We start from the raw sequence: 21,322 nt of genomic DNA on the forward strand, positions 1-21,322 counted from the left end.
ATTATTTAGCAACTATGACGCAGTTGGACAGTTTGTCTGAAAAGTGTGATATAAATTATCTAAATTTGGTTAAGTGCTCAAATAAGTTTAGTAGTGCCTTGTGCTCGACTCCGGCAACGGTATCGGGTAAGGGGCGTTACATTTATTGGTATCAGAGCTTCGGTTTAGCTGATTCTCGGAATATGTATGATGTGAAAAGTGTCTAGAATTACATGCCATATAAATCTGTGATAGTGTGCTGTGTATGATCCGATCTAATCCTTATTTTTATTATAGATTATCTTCGATTTGAAAAGATGTCAGATAGACCAGAACAACCTAAGCAAGAAGAAGTTAATAGCAGAGTACAAACCTCTGAACAAGGAACAAGTAGTGAAGCTCCGATTTCATTGATGCGAGAACAAGAACTCAAAAATATTATTTATGGATTCATGAATCAGTGGTATAATGAGAATGTGCGAGAAAGAAATCAGACTACACAACCTCCTCCCCCTATCTCAACATCTGTAGTACCCCCGGTTGCTCCTCCACCTCCTCCGACAATTGAATCTGGCAAACGTTCTCCATTTGAAAAGCTCAGAAAACATGGGGCTGAAGAATTTCGGGGAAGAACAGATGATGACCCCGTTAAAGCTGAATATTGGTTACAAAGTATAATGAGGGTTTTTAAGCTAATGGCGTGCTCACCAGATGATTACTTAATATGTGCCGTGTCATTATTGAAAGAAGAAGCTTATAACTGGTGGGAAACAATAGAAGCTGTTGTACCGGCTGAGAAGATCACTTGGGAATTTTTTCAAAATGAACTTAAGAAGAAATATGTCAGTAGAAGATATTTGGATAAGAAGAAAAGAGAATTTCTCGACTTGCGACAGGGAAACAAGTCAGTGGCTGGATATGAAAGAGAATTTGTTTATCTGAGCAAATATGCTCGAGATATAGTACCCACAGAAGAAGAAATGTGTATCAGATTTGAAGAAGGGCTTAATGATGAGATTAAAATGATGATAGGGGGCATTGAGATAGAGAATTTGTTGTTCTATCATATCGTGCTCAGAAGCTTGAAGAAGTATATAATAAAAAGATGCAACGAGATAGAAGAAGTAAAGTATCTTTCAAAAGAAGTGCATCTAAGTCATTTTCGGCTTTACCAGTGAAGAAATCTAAAGAGGAATTCAGTCGAGCCACTTCAGTACCGGAAAGATTAGGAAAAAGTAGGCCAAGACAATCTGATTACAAAGCATCTGACAGACCTGCTGTTAGTGTGGGTAGTGTACAAAATACCCAAAGGCCTAAGTGTCAACATTGTGGAAGAAGTCACCCCGGTGAATGTAGAAGTTAGGGGCTTGTTATAAATGTGGGGCCACTGATCACTTTATTCGTGATTGTCCCCAATTACAAGTAGAAGAAGTGGAACAGAGGGAGAAACAGAAAATTCTTCCTCAAAAAGGAAGACGCTCTGGTCAGAGTAGTGCTACAGGGGCTACTCGTTTGGGTATGAAAGATACTGCTAGCCGATCAGAAGTTAGGGCTCCTGCTCGTACTTATTGCATTCGGTTTGACAAATACTCCTGCTGCTTTTATGGATTTAATGAATCGAATTTTCCAATCTTACCTGGATAGATTTGTGGTTGTGTTTATTGACGATATACTGATCTATTCAAAGACAGAATCCGAGCATGCTCAGCACTTGAGAATTGTACTACAGATATTAAGGGAAAAACAGTTATGTGCAAAATTTAGTAAATGTGAATTTTGGCTTCATGAAGTGGGATTCTTGGGTCACATTGTGTCAGTTGATGGTATACGGGTAGATCCGAGTAAGGTGTCAGCGGTGATTAATTGGAAAACTCCAAAGAATGTTACGGAAGTGCGAAGTTTCCTTGGATTAGTTGGTTACTATCGTCGATTTGTGAAAGATTTTTCACTGATTGCTTTACCGATAACTAAATTATTACAGAAGAATGTTGAGTTTGTATGGTCTGATGAGTGCCAACAAAGTTTTGATCAATTAAAGAAAATGTTGACAGAGGCTCCGGTGTTAACTCAGCCTGAATCAGGTGTGCCATATGTAGTATATAGTGATGCGTCTCTGAATGGTTTAGGTTGTGTATTGATGCAGTCAGGAAAAGTTGTAGCATATGCTTCTCGACAGTTGAAACCACATGAGAGGAACTACCCTACACATGATCTTGAATTAGCTGCCATAGTATTTGCTTTAAAAATTTGGAGACACTACCTATATGGAGAGAAATGTTATGTGTATACAGACCATAAAAGTTTGAAATATTTAATGTCGCAGAAAGAGCTGAATTTGAGACAGAGGCGATGGTTAGAGCTGTTGAAAGATTACGATCTTATCATTGATTATCATCCGGGTAAGGCAAATGTAGTGGCAGATGCACTTAGTTGGAGATCATCATTATTTGCTCTTCGGGCGTTAAATGCTCATTTGTCTGTTAATGAAAATGGTTCTATATTAGCTGAATTAAAGACAAAACCAGTATTCTTTCAACGAATTCGGGAATTGCAAGATGAAGATCCGAAGTTGGTGTTGAAACGACAAATGGTTCGGGATAATTTGAACTTAGATTACTCTATTGATAATAGTGGTATGTTATACCATCGTAATAGAATTTGTGTCCCGAATAATCTAGAATTGAAGAAGGATATCTTATTAGAGGCTCATAGTAGTATGTACTCGATTCATCCGGGTAGTACGAAGATGTATTGTGATTTGAAAAAAATGTATTGGTGGCCTGGTATGAAACGGGAAATTTGTGAATTTGTGGCAAAATGTTTAATCTGTCAACAGGTAAAAGCTGAACATCAAGTGCCTACAGGTTTGTTACAACCCGTAATGATTCCAGAATGGAAGTGGGAACATGTGACGATGGATTTTGTATCTGGATTGCCAGTGACTCCGAAGAAAAAAGATTCAATTTGGGTGATAGTAGACAGATTCACTAAATCAACGCATTTTATTCCGGTCAGAACAGATTTTTCACTTGATAAGTTAGCGGAATTATATGTGTCAGAAATTGTGAGATTACATGGGGTGCCGACATCAATTATTTCTGATCGAGATCCGAGGTTTACTTCGAGATTTTGGAATAAACTACAGGAAGCTTTAGGTACTAAGTTAAAATTTAGTACAGCTTTTCACCCTCAGACAGATGGACAATCAGAGTGAGTGATTCGGATTTTGGAAGATATGTTAAGGTGTTGTATACTCGAGTTCAGTGGTAGCTGGGAAAGGTACTTACCTTTAGCTGAATTTGCTTATAATAACAGTTATCAAGCTAGTATCAAAATGGCACCGTTTGAAGCTCTGTATGGAAAGAAGTGCAGAACCCTGTTGTATTGGTCAGAATTAAGTGAATCGAAATTAGTCGGAGTGGATTTAATTCGGGAAACTGAAGAGAAAGTTCAGATTATTCGGGAAAGTTTGAAAGCTGCTTCTGATCGTCAAAAGTCGTATGCAGATTTGAAAAGAAGAGATATAGAGTTCAATGTGGGTGATCGTGTGTTCTTGAAAGTTTCTCCGTGGAAAAAAGTTTTACGGTTTGGTAGAAAAGGAAAGCTTAGTCCACGATTTATCGGACCATACGAAATCATTGAGAGGATCGGTCCGGTAGCTTATAGATTGGCCTTGCCTCCAGAACTTGAGAAGATCCATAATGTATTTCATGTATCTATGTTGAGACGATATAGATCAGACCCTTCACATGTGATTCCTCATACTGAGATAGAGCTACAATCAGATATGACTTATTTGGAGGAACCAGTGAAAATATTAGCTCGAGAAGTTAAAGAACTACGGAATAAACGAGTACCGTTAATTAAAGTGTTATGGCATCGACATGGATTGGAGGAGGCAACCTAGGAAACAGAGGAGTCAATGAGATCACAGTATCCAAATCTGTTTTCAGGTAACAAATTTCGAGGACGAAATTTTTAAAGGGGGGAGAGTTGTAACGGCCTAATTTTCAGTGGTGTCGGAAATGGTGATTTGAGATCACTAAATTCGACAAATAAGATTGAACAAGATAGTAATTTAATATTTATGAGTCAAGTAAGAATTTAGAAGAATTTGTGAAATGGTGAAATTAGTGAATTAAAAGAATTTATTAGGTCAAACGGGTCAAAAATGAGGTATCGAGACCTCAAAGTTGAAAATTGAGCTATAAATATTTTTATAAATATTTATGGAGTGTCATTGAGTTAGTATTAAAGTTTCGTTAGAAAATTTTAACGTTTGGATGGCTAATTAATTAAAAAGGACTAAATTGAAAATAGCACAAAATTTGTTAAATTGTGAGTAAATAACTTAAGTATTTAAAAATATGGAATTAAAGAGCAATTAGACCCAAAGGTTAATGGCTGGACGGTTTGGGTATGAAATAAGCAAGAAAACAATGTGAACAAGGGGCAAAATTGGAAATAGCATAAAAGTTAATAGTTAAATAATGATGTAATTGAAAAATTTAGACATTTCTTCATATTTTCTCAGCCAAAACGCCATAGAAGGTCTGGAGAAAGCTGGTTTTTCATATTCTTACATCATGTGAGTTTAATTCTTACTTTTCTTGATAATTTTTATGTTTTTATGACTTTTACAATTAGGTCCACTTGTAGAATTCATTAGTTTTTGATTTTATGGGTGAAATTGGAAGTTACCCTGGATGGATAAGGGAATTTTATGATGAATTATTATGAAATTTAAGTTCTAATTTCATATTAAGGTGGTTTTATTAAGTGATTTTGATAGGAAATGATATTTAGGACCTAATTGTGAAAAAGTTATGAATTGAAGGTTTCTGTTGAAATTAAGAATATAAAAGGTTTTGAAATAGTTTATAATGATAAAATAAAGTGTTAATTGAGAAAAATTAGTTCAATTGATGGGTGAATTGAGTAGGGACTAAATTGTGAAAACTGTAAATTTTGGGGTAAAAGTGCAATTTCGAAATTTGAACAGTATAAATTGCGAAGTGCAATAGAATTGAAATGGATGCTAATGAAGGAATGATTTTATAATTATAGATCAAGAAAACGAACTGAATCGTGGAAAGGAGAAAATTCAAGAATAATCCCTGAATTTCTACGACTTTTGCAAATTAGTCCAGGTAAGTTCATATGGAAAAGTTCAATGTTTTGATATGAAAATATTATGATTGTTAAAGTATTTTATTGTTGATGAATACTATCAATTTGCATTAACTAATGAATAATGTGTAACTAAAAGTACAAATTAGTAGGAACAATGGATTTGAGTGCTTCTATTCTGTGACCCTGATGAGTTGACGAAAAATATGTGATAAGTGTGTCCGTTTAAGACCATAGCTGGGCTATGGCATCGGTGCAATGTGATAATGTGACTTCGTATAAGACCATAGCTGGGCTATGGCATCGGTATAATGTGATAATGTGATTCCGTATAAGACCATGTCTGGGATATGGCTTCGGTATGATATGTGAACCGTGTAAGACCATGGCAAGGCTATGGCTTCGGTGTGTGATGCGTAACAATGTGAAAGTCCATAGTTTACTATGGCAATGTGATAATGAAGCACTCAATTCCCTTATTGTTCCCTAATTTGACAATGAAGTAAATGAGAAATGGGCCTAAGGGAGTTAAATTGTGAGTAGCCATATGGAAATTATTCCAATGAGTTATTAATGAAATTGTGATTTGGAGGATGAAATAGTTAAACTAATAGATATATGATTGTGTACGATATTTGATATGATTTGTGTTTATATGCCTATGAGCTTACTAAGCTTCAACAAGCTTACTTGTGTGTGTTTAATATTTTTATGTAGATTGACTTGAAGTGAAGTGGGTAGATCGGATCAACACAATAGGGCACACTATTCAGATCAATTCTGGTAGTTTTTTTTTTATGTTTAAAGATTTATATGGCATGTATAGAGTTTGAATGAATTGAAGTAAAGATGTTATGAACTAGTTAACAATATTTGTACTAAAACAGTTTTTGGTAAATAGCAGTAGTTTGACTTTGAAAATTCACCATAAATTGTGGAAATTGAGTTAAGGGCTGGGAAAAAAATGAGATTAAAGTCTAATGAGTCTAGTTTCATATAGAGGAAACGGTGCATGCAATTGGATTTTATGTTATGAGATATTTAAATTGTGGTGAGACAGAGTCTGAATGACTTCGAGTTCCCCTGTTCTGATTTTAAAAAAATCATTAAAAATTGCAAAAAAATAATTATGAGTCATACTGTATACGTATGGATTCCTCATTGGGTCTATTTTTAAGAGAAACAGACGGCATGGTTATTTGAATTTTTTACAGAGAGAAATTTGGTTCGTAGTGCACAGGGGTCAAAGTAGCCAAACCCTGAAACAGGGGAGGATTTAACTAATAAACTGTACTAATTGGACCAACCAAAAATTATAAAAAAAAATTGTAAGTATATATATGAGTATAAATTCGGGGAAAATTTACGTATTTGGGTTTCGAGTTTTATAACTCGAGATATGAATTATTTAGCAACTATGACGCAGTTGGACAGCTTGTCTGAAAAGTATGATATAAATTATCTAAATTTGGTTAAGTGCTCAAATAAGTTTAGTAGTGCCCTGTGCTCGACTCCAGCAACGGTCTCGGGTAAGGGGCGTTACATTATGCATATATTCTATTGTTGGAAATGAATTATTGTTTGAATTATAATATTGAATTGGATATTCGGTTTAAATTGAACACGGGATTTTGAATACATTATTGATTTGGTGTATGACGGGGGTTTAGAGTGGAGATGGTATTGGAGGGAGATATCGGCATTTTACCCAAGTAAATCGGGGTTCAAAATTTGTTGCGAACTCTCGTGTTTTACTTTCTATTTGGCGTGATTAGGTGAATTAGCTCTTACGAGCTTCTGTAGGCGATGTACTTTTACCCGTAAGTCGTTATTCAGATAGAAAAATCTCGGTAAGGTTTTTTATTTAATGAATTTGAAAAACATGTTATTTATTTTTGTATTGATTTAAATACGTATGTATTTATCGATTGAAGTCATGAACGACAATGAGTTGTCTTAGATGATTTTTATTATTTGATTTATTATAAGTAGTTCGGTAAGATTTTTGTTTAACTTCTCGAACTTACTAAGCTTCATTAAGCTTACTTGTGTTGTTTAATGTCATTATAGATTTTCAGAAGGTTGAACGATCGGATCGGCACTCAAGTCATACTATCCAGTTTATCTCCGTATTTTTTGAACCGTTAAATTCAGACTATATGGCATGTATAGGCTCTTGTGCTATTTTGGTTAATGTTTGGCTTATGTAAATGTTATAAATGATATTTTGTGTAAATAACCAATTTGCAAAGGGTATGAGAATGAGGTATAGTTGTTATGCTAGTATGTATGGCTTACATATATTTGATTTGTTGTGGTTGTGGTAACTTTGTTAGGTATTTTGATTTGGTATTGCTTGAATAAGTTGATGAATTGAATTAATGTGTATTTTGAGATTAAGTTGTATATAATTGTGGTACCAATGAGGGTACATTGGTTAGACACATATTAGGTTGGTTTTGATGTGTTTTTGACCCGATTAATGTCATTTTGATTTTGTATTTTGGTTAGTATTTGAGTTTCTTAAGGTCCAAGCAATTTCAAAATGATAAACTTGTGTTTGAATGTTCATTTTGAGGCCACACAGCCTGAGACATGGGCGTGTGTCTCGCTGTGTGTGACACACGGCCATGCGACATGGACATGTGTCTCTTGAAGGTTCAAGATATGCAAGTCAAGTTGTTACACGGCCTATCACACGGACGTGTGAGATCATTTCGAAGGGTACACGACTTGGCACACGGGTGTGTGGCATGACCGTGTGACCTAAATCAATAAGTTACACGGATACGAGTCAGAGGTGTTATAAAAATATTTCAGTAGTGGCAAGTAGATGAATGGTATTGCCTATTAAGCAACAATGGCAATCCCAAATGTTTAACTTTTTTCTAGCTAGCTAAATGTTTAAAATTTTTATTTCATTACAATATTAAGAGTGTAATAATATCAAAAGAAAATGTGATAAGAGTTTTAACGGTTGTATGTAAAGAAATACAAAAGCTCTAATCAAACAAGTCATAGCCAAATGTTTGAAATGAAACGTTAGTTTAGCAATTTGCCGCATATTAATTTAAGGGACCATATGAATCATTCATGGGCCCCGTTGAGTCCGAAAGATAAGTTTAATAAGCTACTACTATTAATTAGCCGACCATATTTGTGGGCTCTAAGGCTTTGATACCCTGTAAATAAAAATCCATAACGTGATCATCTCTTTCTAAAAGATTTTTTAACTTTTTTATATTATGTATATCCATTTTACAATTTATGTTTAGGGTTTATGACTGCCCTCTTAATAATATTATTTTTAAAGTTTGAATATAAATTCTGTTCTTGAAATGCAATATATCTCACCTTATCAATTTATTATATAGTATATAATATCCAGTCGTTACATCCCCAATTAATTGCCCGCAACAAATTATCTATACGGTCTCTTTCGGTTGTCTTTTTAACTTTTTTATCCTTTTTTCTGCATAACAAATTTTGTTACCATAAGACTTCAGCCAATTTGTCTATTACTTAATATAAAAATTAGTAAAAGAAGAAGACGAAGAAAGCTTCACCAGGAAAATTATAATATTACCATATGTATTTTAATAATATTAAATTTTTTTAAAGATTTTAAAAACATTATAAGTCTACTTATAAAATATTTTTATTCTGCACAAGAAAAGTTATCCTAATGATTGTCAAAAAATTTTATTTTTTAAACTTTACAAATCTATACGTAAAGATTCAAAAATTGAGACATATAGAAATGTTTAAACAATATTAAAAAATGTTACTGCATTAATATTTGAATTGAAGAACATGGAAAATGAGGCAGGCGTGAAAATAAGAGCTCATCCTTCTCAAATGTAAATCGTCTTTCCATGCAGACAATGATATAATTTCGTAGACTAATTAGCTCTGTCGCCCTATAATCTATGTATATCTTTATTTGCCAGACCGTTTTTAAATGCGGATGACCAACCGAACTGGTTAAAGCTGCTAACTGTGAACTATAATGGCATTTCCATTTGCGTGTACTGGACTTCATCAGAGATTGGAACGCTTTGCTGACTCAAATGGAATAAAATTTAATCAGCTAGAAAAATATAGTTGGCCAAGGTTGGCACTTGACAGTGTTTTCTTTGCTTTGCTTTCTATTATCTCACATGATGCAGAGCTCGCTAAAGGGGTGGGTGACTGTGTCTCGACTTTGTAATAAAGATTGATACGGAACTACACGCAAATTCGGTTGGTGGGTGTTGACTGTTGAGTGATAGCAATGGGTCTTTAAGCATTTTCACATGTCCAAACTCCAACTCATTCGGGGTGGAGGACGGAGTCCGGTGGGAGATTCTCCTTTATAAGGCTTTCATTATTTTGATCTCTATCGGCTCAATCGATCTTACCAAGTATAGCCTTTTTCTTTTGCCTTTTTGTCATTTCCCTTAATTAATTGTCTCTTATGGAGTCGTTCTCTTTTTTGTTGATAATTTCAATTTTCTATCTTCTCTTCAAAATATGGAATTGGATCAATAACGTGAGAGACCAACAATGTTACATTTTGGATTACCAATGCTACAAGCCCAGTGATGATAGGATGGTGGGGACTGAGTTCTGCGGGGAAGTGATAAAGAGGAACAAGAATCTCGGACTCAACGAGTACAAGTTCTTGCTGAAAGCCATTGTCAGTTCAGGCATCGGAGAACAAACCTACGCCCCGAGGATCATGTTTTCCGGGAGAGAAGAGAGCCCGAAACTGGAAGATGGGATCTTGGAAATGGAAGAGTTTTTTCACGATAGCATCGAGAAGGTGTTATCAAGGGCAGGCATATCTCCTCAAGAAATCGATCTCTTAGTCGTCAATGTCTCCATGTTATCCACAGTTCCTTCTTTGTGTTCTCGGATCATAAACCACTACAAAATGAGACCAGACATCAAGTCTTTTAACTTAACTGGAATGGGGTGTAGTGCTAGTCTGATTTCTCTTGACATTGTTCGCAATGTCTTCAAGTCTTACAAGAACAAGTTCGCATTGCTTGTGACTTCGGAATCGTTGAGTCCGAATTGGTATGCTGGCAACGATAGATCGATGATTCTCTCCAATTGTTTGTTCCGTTCGGGTGGCTGCGCAGTACTTTTGACGAACAAGAAGTCCTTGAAGCATCGAGCAATGTTCAAATTGAAATGCTTGGTGAGAACACATCATGGAGCCAAAGATGAGTCGTATGGTTGTTGTATCCAAAGGGAAGATGATAAAGGAAGGATGGGATTTCACCTTAGCAAAAGCCTTCCCAAAGCCGCAACTCGTTCTTTCGTCGATAATTTGAGGGTCATCACCCCAAAGATCCTGCCTGTTAGGGAACTAGTCCGGTTCATGGCAGTTTCACTCCTTAAAAAATGGAACGTCGTCCGCCATGGTTCTTCCCACAAGGGAGCTTCTCAAGGACCAATCAAAGCTGGGGTGAACTTCAAGAGTGGGGTGGACCATTTCTGCATCCACACAGGAGGGAAAGCAGTGATAGATGGGATCGGAATAAGCCTTGATTTGACCGAGTATGATTTGGAGCCAGCTAGGATGACACTGCATCGATTTGGCAACACATCGGCAAGTAGCCTGTGGTATGTTTTGGCATACATGGAAGCCAAAAAGAGGCTGAAGAAAGGGGATAAGGTGTTGATGATAAGCTTTGGTGCTGGCTTTAAATGCAACAGTTGTTTGTGGGAGGTTGTAAGGGATTTAGGAGATGGGAATGTATGGAAAGATGAAATTTACATGTACCCACCAAAGACATTGGTTAATCCTTACATGGAAAAGTTTGGCTGGATTCAAGATGAAGATCCTAGCACCTTCAATCCCGGAGATTAAAAGTCTATTAAGGTAAAAATAAAATATCTAAATTTGACCATTGTATTTCTTTGTATACAGTCAAGTTCTTAAGACTGTTAAATCCCAAAGTGGATTCATAAACAATAAGTTGGGCAGCTTTCGGTGATGAGAAGTGTGCCCTTTTTTTTTATTAATAATTGGTAATCCTTAATTTATTGTTGAATTTCGAGGGAAATTAAAAAGGAATCAGGTTTATAGTTGAAGAGATTTTCAAATCAATGCTCTTGTTCTTCGAGGGACTAAGTTGTTAACATTTAAACAAATCACACAAATCTTGACCTAATCTCAATCAAGAGTTGAAATGAACGAAAATATTTTGTCCTTGATTTGACTTTGTTGACTATAATAATCATATTTAAGATATTTTTGTTTTTTTTAAATTTGTTTTATTATTTATATTTAAAATTCGTGATTATTTTTTCCAACAATATTACACTTTTAGAATATTTATAAGTTTAATTTCATATTAGTGTTGCACTTGAGGAAAAAACTTAATTTTAAAAATTTGTTATGAGTATTATTAAAAAAAAGTGTTCTGAGAAAATGTTGTGAAAATTAGATTACTATTTCAGTTATAGTTGTCGAGTTTTTTTAATTTTATAAACAAAATTTAAAGACGAACATGTATTTTATTTATATATTTTTTACTTTTTAAAAATAAATAAAAAACAATTGTTATTTTGTTAACTCTAAACTTAGTGAATGCATTTTTCTAACCATAAATTGAAAACAAAGTTTTTAATATATAATTTTAGAATTAATTGTACTAGACATCTTTAAACTAAGATATTGATTTTAAATTGGTTTTAAAACTATAAGACGTTCTAATTGCATACCTAAACTATGGGTGTTATATCAATAAGGTCTTTGGCATTTGAACAAGACGAAATTCTACTATACTTATCTGGACCAAGTACACAAAATAGAATGTGCATTGTCTCCATTGAGTTGAATGTTTTTCCCATCTTCCTCATTTCATTCATTCTTGCCTTTTGGAACTAAAAGCTCTCTTTTTTGTTTGAGTGGTATGGAAGGACCGTCCATGGTAAGTCTCATACGACAATATTATTTGTTTGGATGAACAACATCATCATTGTCTTCCAATAAGAACAGTTATCACCATTGAAATAAGGAGGTTTAGAGATAGATTGAGACTCATCAAAGAAAATTGACCCGAAAGTAGACGTCATTGTTGTAGGATGAGTTAATGATCGTTTGAGCTTCTCCAAGGATCTTCTCTTGGTTGCTAAGCCGTCTTTAGAGTCTAGCTATGATATCAATTGTTAGCTTGATAATTCAACTCGAAATCACCAAAAGGGGGATGAATTGGCCTATTAAAATTTTATAGTTGCTAATAAAAGGATAGAAATAATGAACACTTCAATTTTTAGTGGTTCGAGCCTAATTGTCTACTCCACTACCTTAGCTTTTCACAACTAAGGATTTTCTCAATTTCACCAATTTGATAACCTTTGAGGACAATGTTTTACCTTACAATTTCTCTTAAGAATTCTACCCAAAATCTTAATATTGCAACTCCCGTAAGATTTCTTCCCAAATTTTAAGACTCAACCATTCAAAAAGTAAATACAAATAGCAAACTAAGAAGCAATCCTTACAATATCAGAATATTTGCCAATAAAGCACAAATAAACAAGAATACACTTGAGCTAAAGAATAACAATGAAAGCTTACAAGTATGTACAAGAAAAGTATGAAAAAATTAAGCACTAAGGTTGTAATGATTGGTCTTTTAGCTCCAACCGTTGTGGTTGTTGAAAACATGAGCAGAGTCATTAGGGATGAAAATACTATATCATTAAATTCACCAATAACAAAAGGTACCGGTACTTTTTCTACGAGTATCAATACTATTAGCATTTAATGACTGATTGAGTGACTGTTAAAGTTAGTTTACAACGATACTAAACACAAATTATCGATACTTGATAAAAGGTATCGATACTTTTTGAAAATGTATCAATACTTTTATAATTAATTGAAAACATAATATCAATTTGGTATCAATTTTAGAATGGGTACCGATATTTTGGAAACTATCGATACTTGGCCAAAAAGTATCGAGCAATAATAACTTGTTTTAAAACTCTTTTAACATGATTGAAAAATATTTAACTCAATTGAAACCATTTTAACTTGATTTTATCATTTTGCTAATTTTGTTCGACTTTAACTTTTGTTCAAAAACATTTTAATTTATTATACCAAAATATATTATCAAATAAAGTTAGATATAACACTATGGCATGTCAATTTTATTCGAATATGTTTAAACATTTAATAGGGTAATAACTATTTAAATTTCCAAATATAGTCAATTCATAAGCTTAACTTGAAGGTTAATTATATCCGACTTTGCTCGAACAATTAATAGGATAATAACTATTTGAATTTCCAAATATAGTCAATTCATAATTTATCATATCCAACTCATCAACTCAATAATAATTTCATTCATATGATAGCACGAATCAATCCAATACAAATTCAATTTCACATTTTATCGATCTTTAATATTTTCAATTTAATCCCTCATTTCAAAAATCAACATTTTCATGTAAATACAATTCATCTAATCAGTCCCAACTTACCTCAATATCTTATCATGTTATGTAATGAATTTATGCAACAATTTAAGTAAATCGAATTGTAGAAATACAAACCGAAAACTCCGAGCTATTCATTGACGGCTTTAGCTTTTTCCTTTCCTCTTGATAAATTCGGATCGAAGTTAGCTACGGATTAACATAAACATACAATGACATCAATACTTAATCAAATTCACAGCCAATCATCATTTTATACAAAGTTTACTTTTTATTCAATTTAGTCCCTAAAACCGAGACTAACATAACTTTCAATTTAAAATGTCAATATGAAATCTGATTTCACTATGATCAATTAGGAACCTCCTATTTCTTATTTTGACAGCAAATTTTTACAATCTACTTAGTTTGGTCCCTAATGTACGAAATTATCAATTAACTTCATCATTTAGTCCTTTTTCACAGCTTAAAATCTATCAATTTAACGCCTAAAACTTTAAGAATTCATCAATGACTTTCTAAACTTTAACAGTTTTACAAATTGATACATGAACTAGCTAAATTAAGCTCTCTTGATATCAAAAACATAAAAATTACAAGAAAATGACTAAATTGCATATATCAACTTTTGATTTAAAGCTTGGAACCCTCTTCAATGGCGTGAAGCTTCTTAATTTTTCTTTCCTTCAATTCGGTGGAGAAGATGATTCCTCTCTCTTCCCACCTAAACTTGTTTTTTTATAATGGTATTTAACATGTTAATCAAGTAATTAGTTTTACTTTAATTAAATCAAGCTTGTTTTAGTCTAATTAATCATCACATGCACTCACGTCCACTATCTAATATTTATTTATGGTTTATTTGTTGTTTTGAACCCTTGGTTAATTGCTATTTAAGCCCTCAATCCATTTTCTAATTAAGAACCCATAACAATTGAACTTTTATCACTTGTACAATTTAGTCATCATACCTTAATTAATCATTAATTCGGCAAAAATACTTATATAAAATTCACCTATATAATAACTTCATAAATTCTATGAAATGTTTACAGACTTGGTTTATGAAAACAGGGTCCCTAAACCGCAGATTTCAACATCAATTAGTTTCAAGTCGTTACACTTCCATTATTGAAACCATTGATTTAGCCATTAAATGACACAAGAAATCTTATGTGACGTAATTTAAAATAATATTTTTTTTAAAAATAGTAAAATGTTATTGCACAATTTTTAAAATTTAAAGCTAAAAATAAAGTATAATAAGAAAAAAAAAGAGAGAGTGGAATACAATAATTTTTGTAAGAGCTTCGAAAACCTAAAAACAAATAAAAACAAAGATTTTTTTTAAAACATCTATTTTTACGGTATTCATTTTAAATCGTGTCACATAATATCTGACATCTCATTTAATAGTTAAATTAGCAATTCTAGTAACGGAAGGACCTTACTCATATAACATCATAGTTTGAGCATGTAATTAGAATGTGTTAAAGTTTAAGGTCTAATTTAAAATAAAAATCATAATTTGAGGATGATTGGTGCAATTAATTCATATATTTATAGTGCGCTTTAATCATTGAAACTGCAGTTTAGTTGTCCATCAACAGGTCCGGTGACTATTGCTAACAGAATTTAAAATAAATCGTTATAAATAAGTGTATAATTTTATTTTATTTGATATATATGATTTTATTTATAAAATAAGAAATTAAACTTCAAATATCATTTTTATTTAATTCTAATATTTTAAAATTCATCAATTTAAAATACTAACAATTGCAATTCTGTTGTTGAATTAAAAATATAATTATAAAAAGAAAAATAATATTAAAAATATAAAAATAGCAATATACATAACTTTTGTTTTGTAGAAAAATTTAAATATTTTTAATAATGTAAAATTTAAAATAATATTATAATTAAATAAAAATATTTTTATTGTAGAGAATTTAAAAGAAAACCACCTATTCATATGAATTTTGAAGAAAGACTACTGAAATTATATATCAATTTATCAAATTTCATTATTTTACTCAACTTTGTTTTTTAAAAACTTAAAATCTTGATATTACTTGTAAGCATTTCATGTTTTTCCTTTTGCTTTACGAGCAGTTCTCATAAATGACAATTCATTGAAAATAAAATTCACGAAAAGTACTTTATGTATAGTCATATATCAACTGCCCAAGATTTGATGAAACCGAAAATTTGTATGGCACAATCATTTATTTCTCTCAAATTAAAAAAAAAAAAGTCATTTGAAAGTTTTGTATTTAATTTTTGGTTCTTTTAATTTTTAAACTTGTATTTTCTTAGAATCACTCAAAATGGATAGAAAAATTAATCTTTTTTAATTTTCTTGACAGATGTGAATTATCAAGTAAACATTTAATTAATTTTTTAAAATTTTAAAATATAAAAATTATTAAAAATCATTAAAATTATTAAAAACTATTTTATTATAAAAATATTTTTTAAAATTTCAAAAAATTAATTTATTGTTGACATATCATTTATGTAACAATCCACATTGTATGTTATGTTAGAAAAATTAACAAACATTAAATTCTTTATTCATTTTAGGGGTGATTTGACAAAAAATTATAAGTTTAAAAATTAAAAAAAACAAAAATTAAAATAATTTTTTTATAAAATTAAAAGACCAAATAAATCATTATAAAATACACTCTTCGAATATTTTTAATGTGAAAGGTTTTTATATGGCCACCATATTCCCATATTAAGAAGAATTAATCTTTTCCCCTAAACTGACACATTACCAGAAAAACCCTTCATGGGTTTCACATTGGTCATCCGCCCTTTTTGGTCACTCACTCGCTTCCCATGTTTCAAGTGAGACATAAAGGTTGAACCCTTTATCTCTCTGTTTCTATCTACAAGGGGAAATAGATGAAATAATGGATATAATTTGATGACGTTTGCCTTGCCTTTTGTTGTGGTTGTTTCTGGCAATAAAATATTTCCTCAGACAGACAATATGAGATCAAATTTAAAAAAAGAAAAACCCTCTACTTTTGTTAGCCAGGACTGCTTTAGATTCTCATGTGAAAATGTCTTGCTTGTTTAATTAGCTGTACGGAAGTTTTGCACATAAAGCAAACTCAAATTTATTGGCCTTCAATGCGGATGGGCATACAATTAATGTAGGGTCTCATGAACATGCATGTTCCCTTGCCTTTCCCTTAATGTGCGATCTTGGTTCTTAGCTTAACTTGAAGGTAGGGGTGTTCATTCGGTTAACCGACCCGAAATTACTATAACCGAATTAACCGACCTTTCAAAAATTTTAACCGTTAACCGAACCGATTTTTTTTAAAAAAAATTTAACCGAACCGAAATTTTTTCGGTTAATAAGGTCGGTTAACCGAATTAACCGAAAATTATGTATTTTTTATTTTTGGTTAAAATTACCCGAATTATCCGAATTACCCGAATTACCCGAATTAACCGAATTAACCGAATTACCGAAAAATACCCGAATTTTTTTATTTTTTATTTTTAAAATTTAAAAAATTTATAAATTATTAAAGTAAATTGGGTTTTAGACTTTAGTAAATTGGGTTGTCTTTTAGTTTTAGTTTTATTGGATTGGGTAATTGGGTAAACTTTAGTTTTAGTTTTATTGGGTTGGGTAATTGAGTTTGGGTTGGGTTGGATAATTTTATTTATTAATTTTTTCGGTTAACCGAAAATTTTCGGTTAACCGACCGGTTTCAAACCGAATTAACCGTTAACCGAAAAATCATAAAAAAATTAACCGACCCCCGACCGAAAAAATTCGGTTAACCGACCGATTAACCGAATTCGGTCGGTTAACCGAATTTTTTCGGTTTTACCCGAATTATGCACACCCCTACTTGAAGGTCAGTTCCAGTTTTACTTTTTTGGTTGATGATAAGTCTAAAAAGCTGCTCCAAAATTAAACCACACCAGGTATCGTTTTACATGCAAATTTAATAGCTCATGTATATATTGTGTATTATATTTTCTGTGTGTGTTCTTTTTTCTCGTGACTATCATAAAATATAATATCACGTAAATTATTAAATATACTAAATTTTTAAATTCGAATATGATATCTAAGTGATACACATTGTGTTCTATCATGTTTTATTCTATTGTATTTTTTTATCAACATCGTATGGTAATGGTATCTTATTAATTGTGTTAATAAACCTTCTAAAGAGTTACTTCCTTTGTGATGATCTGACTATATCCAACTAAGGTTTGGGCTGTTTAGTTTTTTACATGTCAGTCACTTTGTTAGTTTTCCTACCTTAATAATAGCTCAATATATTGGGCAAGGATCTGATCATTCTATTAAAGAAGTATTGATACTGAGCCAGGCCCATTTTGTACCTATTCTTAACGCCCATTTGTGCGTTGTGTGTGATTGAGACTACCTTTCCATGGATCCCATGCCATGGTAATTGGATGCAATCTTTGTTAAACATAAAAAAGGACAGAACACTGGCCGAAAAAAAAAAAAACCGACAGAAAGAAATAACATGAACGACACTAGAATAAACGTGTGCCTAGGTTTTCAAAATGTGTTGTTTTCTTCAGAAAAAATATGATACATTTGCACCTTTAAAATCAATAAACTTTCGTCTTGCATTTGGGATTATACGTGAAAAAGAAGAAAAATCAACTCCGAGGCTACCTTGACCATAGGTCAAATCGTGAATTTTCATTAAGATATCTCAAAAAATGGAGAAGGAAGTGGGCAACGGGTGTTCTTCTCTTGCTTACAAGCTTTTATTCTCATGCCCTTTCGGTCTGTCTCAGCCACAGGTTTTTAACTTTCTCCAGTTTATTCTCTTTTTATGCATTTACATTTGCTTTAATGTTTCATTTATTATGCCTTTATTTGTTTGTTTGGGTGGATGAAGCTGTCCGCAGTTTTCGATGAATCATACGATAGAATTCCTCATTCAGACTCGAATTTGGAGAATTCCATTTCTCAGGTAAACTTTTAAGTTTTTCAAGTTTTTTGGAAGTCGAGTTGTTCAAAATTTTTTTAACCTTAAATGTGTTTTTGGTTTGCTTAGATATGGGATCAGAGGGTTCAGAAAAATGGATCTTTATTCAATGGCAAGAAATTTAGGGTATGATCTGATCTAATTTAATCTTGTTTATCTCTTAAATTTGTGTCCCCCCCCCCCCACATAAACTTTTAGGGGCAATCTTTTGAGATGCAGCAAAAGAAAACCTGACCCCATTTTTGTACTGATGGGGAAAAACCCAAGATGAGGATGCTTCAACATTTGCCAAGTTATTTCATTTGAATGAATTTTGTTCAAATTAGCATTCATTATTGTTGCCACTACTGATAATTTTTACAGTATGGAGGGTATAGTCAGAAGAGTGGAGATGGATCAAAGAAAGAGTCTTATGTATGCCTTCACCTTGGATTGACAGATTATAGGTCTCTCTCTCACTCTATTTGTTTATGCTTGCATTTTTGCCTAACATACCTTCTGGATTTAAATTGCAATCAATATAGCATTTTTTGCCATGTTGCTTGTGTAGCATTTATCACGGTTATGGATGTTATCATGATCAATTGCCATAAATATAGGAGAACCCAAATAAAAAAAATAATGATATAAGAACATTTACTTTATCATATCTTATTGATGTTTCTCTACATGTTACCAGAACTTTTGTGGGGACAAATTTGAATCCTTCATGGGAAAAATTCTTGGTTGCATCAGAAGGTATCTCAATGCGAATTTACGATATCATCTGCAGACGAGATTCTTTCTCTTTCTCGTTAGCAGTTAACACAAATTTATATATACTATAGCTGGCAAATACTTTTATTTACCCCATTATGCCTAAAACAATATAACAGTTTTAGCACTTGAGAGTTCGCTCAGTGCCCTTTACAACACTTGGCTGAAGTTTTAACTTTAATCTTACAAACACGGTTGCAACCTTCTGATTGCTTATACATGCGAGATTCTGCATCTCTTGACCATTATCAGTACTTTTCTGCAGATGACCCAACACAGTGTCAACACACCTCGAGCCCTCTAGGTAATGGTGCAATTGTGGAGACATCTGACCAAAAAATAGTGCTGCTGCAAAGAAGTGATAATGTTGGCGAATTTCCTGGGCATTTTGTTTTCCCAGGAGGCCACCCTGAGGTAATACATAATGAAGGGTACACAATAGATCTTACTTTTTGATCCTAAGACCCTGCTTTACTTTTTCAGATTAATTTAAGCTACCATGTTTTATCTGCATTAATTGGTGTATCTTTTGTACTTTTGCTTTTACAGCCACAAGAAGTTGGCATAGAAACCCACGAGTACTGCAAGGGCTCGAAAGATTCTGAGCTTGTTAATAAAAAGGTTTCGCAGGAGATGTTCGAAAGCATCATCCGTGCAGTTGTTGAGGAAATTGGAGTGCCAGCTACATCCTTGGTAAGCGAAGTCACTTTGTTGTTGGTGCTGCTTCCTTTTGTTAATGGTTGTGAAATTGGGGGTAGTTTGAATTGTCCAAAATATCTAGAATACAGAGCTCTGTTTGTCATTTTTTTGATAAAGGACACAGGTCGAAGAAAATAAATATTTAAACCTCATAACTCTTTAGGTTTGAGATTCGGAATAGGCGATTTATTATCTGGTTCTTGGTATGAGAGCCTTCTTTTAGATGATATACATTTTGTTACCCAGATTTGAGGTGAGTGTTGGATATGAGGATGTGTATTACACAAGTTTTAAATTTTCAGTTATAATTTGTACCCCATACCCATATACGGATTTGGTTACTCTAGGGAACATGAAGAGTCCGGATAACATAAACAATAATGACCTTTTTTCAAAAAATCCCGTTATAAATTCATCTTGAGATAGTTGACAAACAACTTTGTTATTTCCAGATGCTTTCATTCCAGTTTCTTCTTTTGCTTGCAGTCAGATCCTCTTTTTATCGGCATATCCCGCAGGGTCTTGAATGTTAGACCAGCTATCTTTTTCTTTATTAAATGCAGTCTTGAATCAAAAGAAATCCATCAACTGTATTCTAAGGCACAAGATGGCTATGAATCCACTCAACTTTATACAGTCTCAATGGTAAGTCTTTTCCTTCTTGCTTTTTCTTCTGGTAAATTTTGGTAGGACTGGAAGTTGATTGGATTGCTTTCTTCCCCTCTACCTAGACACAAAACGAACATGACATGTGAAGAATAACTAAAAAACGACATATAGCTAGTGAATATAACACAATTACATGAACATGTCAAAGTTTATATAACACAAATATACGAATACAGACCCATTTTTTCCCCCTCAAATGTTGAATGCTCCGTTTTGATGATCAGATTGAAGTAGAGCATATGACATTAAAAATGCCTGGCTGTCATCAAGGTGGATTTGCTCTCTATAAACTAATGGTTGAAGCGTTGAAGAAGAACTGATGATAGTTCATTGCTGCTGCTCTCTTCGATTTCAAATTTCTACTCTTCTATATATTTTCCATCTTAGATTTCAAAGCAATAACATCGAGTTCATAAACTTTGATGTAACTATAACGTCATTTTAATTGCTTTCAAGGAAATTCCAGGCTAATTGTAAGCAGTGTGATATGTTGTATAATAAATCAGAGGAGTTATTTATTGTATTGTGGGGATTTCTTTCTGTTGGACATTTTCATTCCAACTTGCATGTAATTTGAAAGTCTTGTAGCTTTAACAGAAAGAAGGTTTAGGGGCCAATTCAAGCATCTTGTATTT

At 32.8% G+C, this 21,322-nt stretch overlaps 3 protein-coding genes across 4 annotated transcripts; all 3 read left to right on the forward strand.

The window, feature by feature from the left end:
• The first annotated feature begins 296 nt into the window (after nt 1–296).
• LOC121228849 (uncharacterized) lies at nt 297–1,623 on the forward strand. The gene is made up of 3 exons (XM_041111854.1): nt 297–941; nt 1,058–1,258; nt 1,336–1,623. The coding sequence occupies exons 1-3, from the start codon at nt 297–299 to the stop codon at nt 1,621–1,623; spliced, it is 1,134 nt and encodes a 377-aa protein (XP_040967788.1).
• A 7,454-nt stretch (nt 1,624–9,077) lies between these two features.
• LOC107959078 (3-ketoacyl-CoA synthase 12) lies at nt 9,078–11,193 on the forward strand. The gene has a single exon (XM_041113227.1). The coding sequence runs from the start codon at nt 9,566–9,568 to the stop codon at nt 10,967–10,969; it is 1,404 nt and encodes a 467-aa protein (XP_040969161.1). The 5' UTR covers nt 9,078–9,565; the 3' UTR covers nt 10,970–11,193.
• A 6,460-nt stretch (nt 11,194–17,653) lies between these two features.
• Nucleotides 17,654–21,210, forward strand: LOC107959077 (nudix hydrolase 9). 2 transcript variants are annotated; one of them, XM_016895051.2, is made up of 9 exons: nt 17,654–18,375; nt 18,474–18,548; nt 18,633–18,689; nt 18,927–19,009; nt 19,243–19,301; nt 19,585–19,733; nt 19,869–20,012; nt 20,505–20,663; nt 20,912–21,210. In XM_016895051.2, exons 1-9 carry the CDS (start codon nt 18,292–18,294, stop codon nt 21,005–21,007), a joined length of 906 nt encoding a protein of 301 aa, XP_016750540.2. In that variant the 5' UTR covers nt 17,654–18,291; the 3' UTR covers nt 21,008–21,210. The 2 variants fall into 2 exon arrangements, with proteins under 2 accessions (XP_016750540.2, XP_040969162.1); XM_041113228.1 differs by lacking the exon at nt 20,912–21,210 and having other exon boundaries at nt 17,982–18,375; nt 20,471–20,589.
• Nucleotides 21,211–21,322: the final 112 nt, after the last annotated feature.

This window comes from Gossypium hirsutum, chromosome A05, assembly GCF_007990345.1.
Source record: "Gossypium hirsutum isolate 1008001.06 chromosome A05, Gossypium_hirsutum_v2.1, whole genome shotgun sequence".
Lineage (NCBI taxonomy): Eukaryota > Viridiplantae > Streptophyta > Magnoliopsida > Malvales > Malvaceae > Gossypium > Gossypium hirsutum.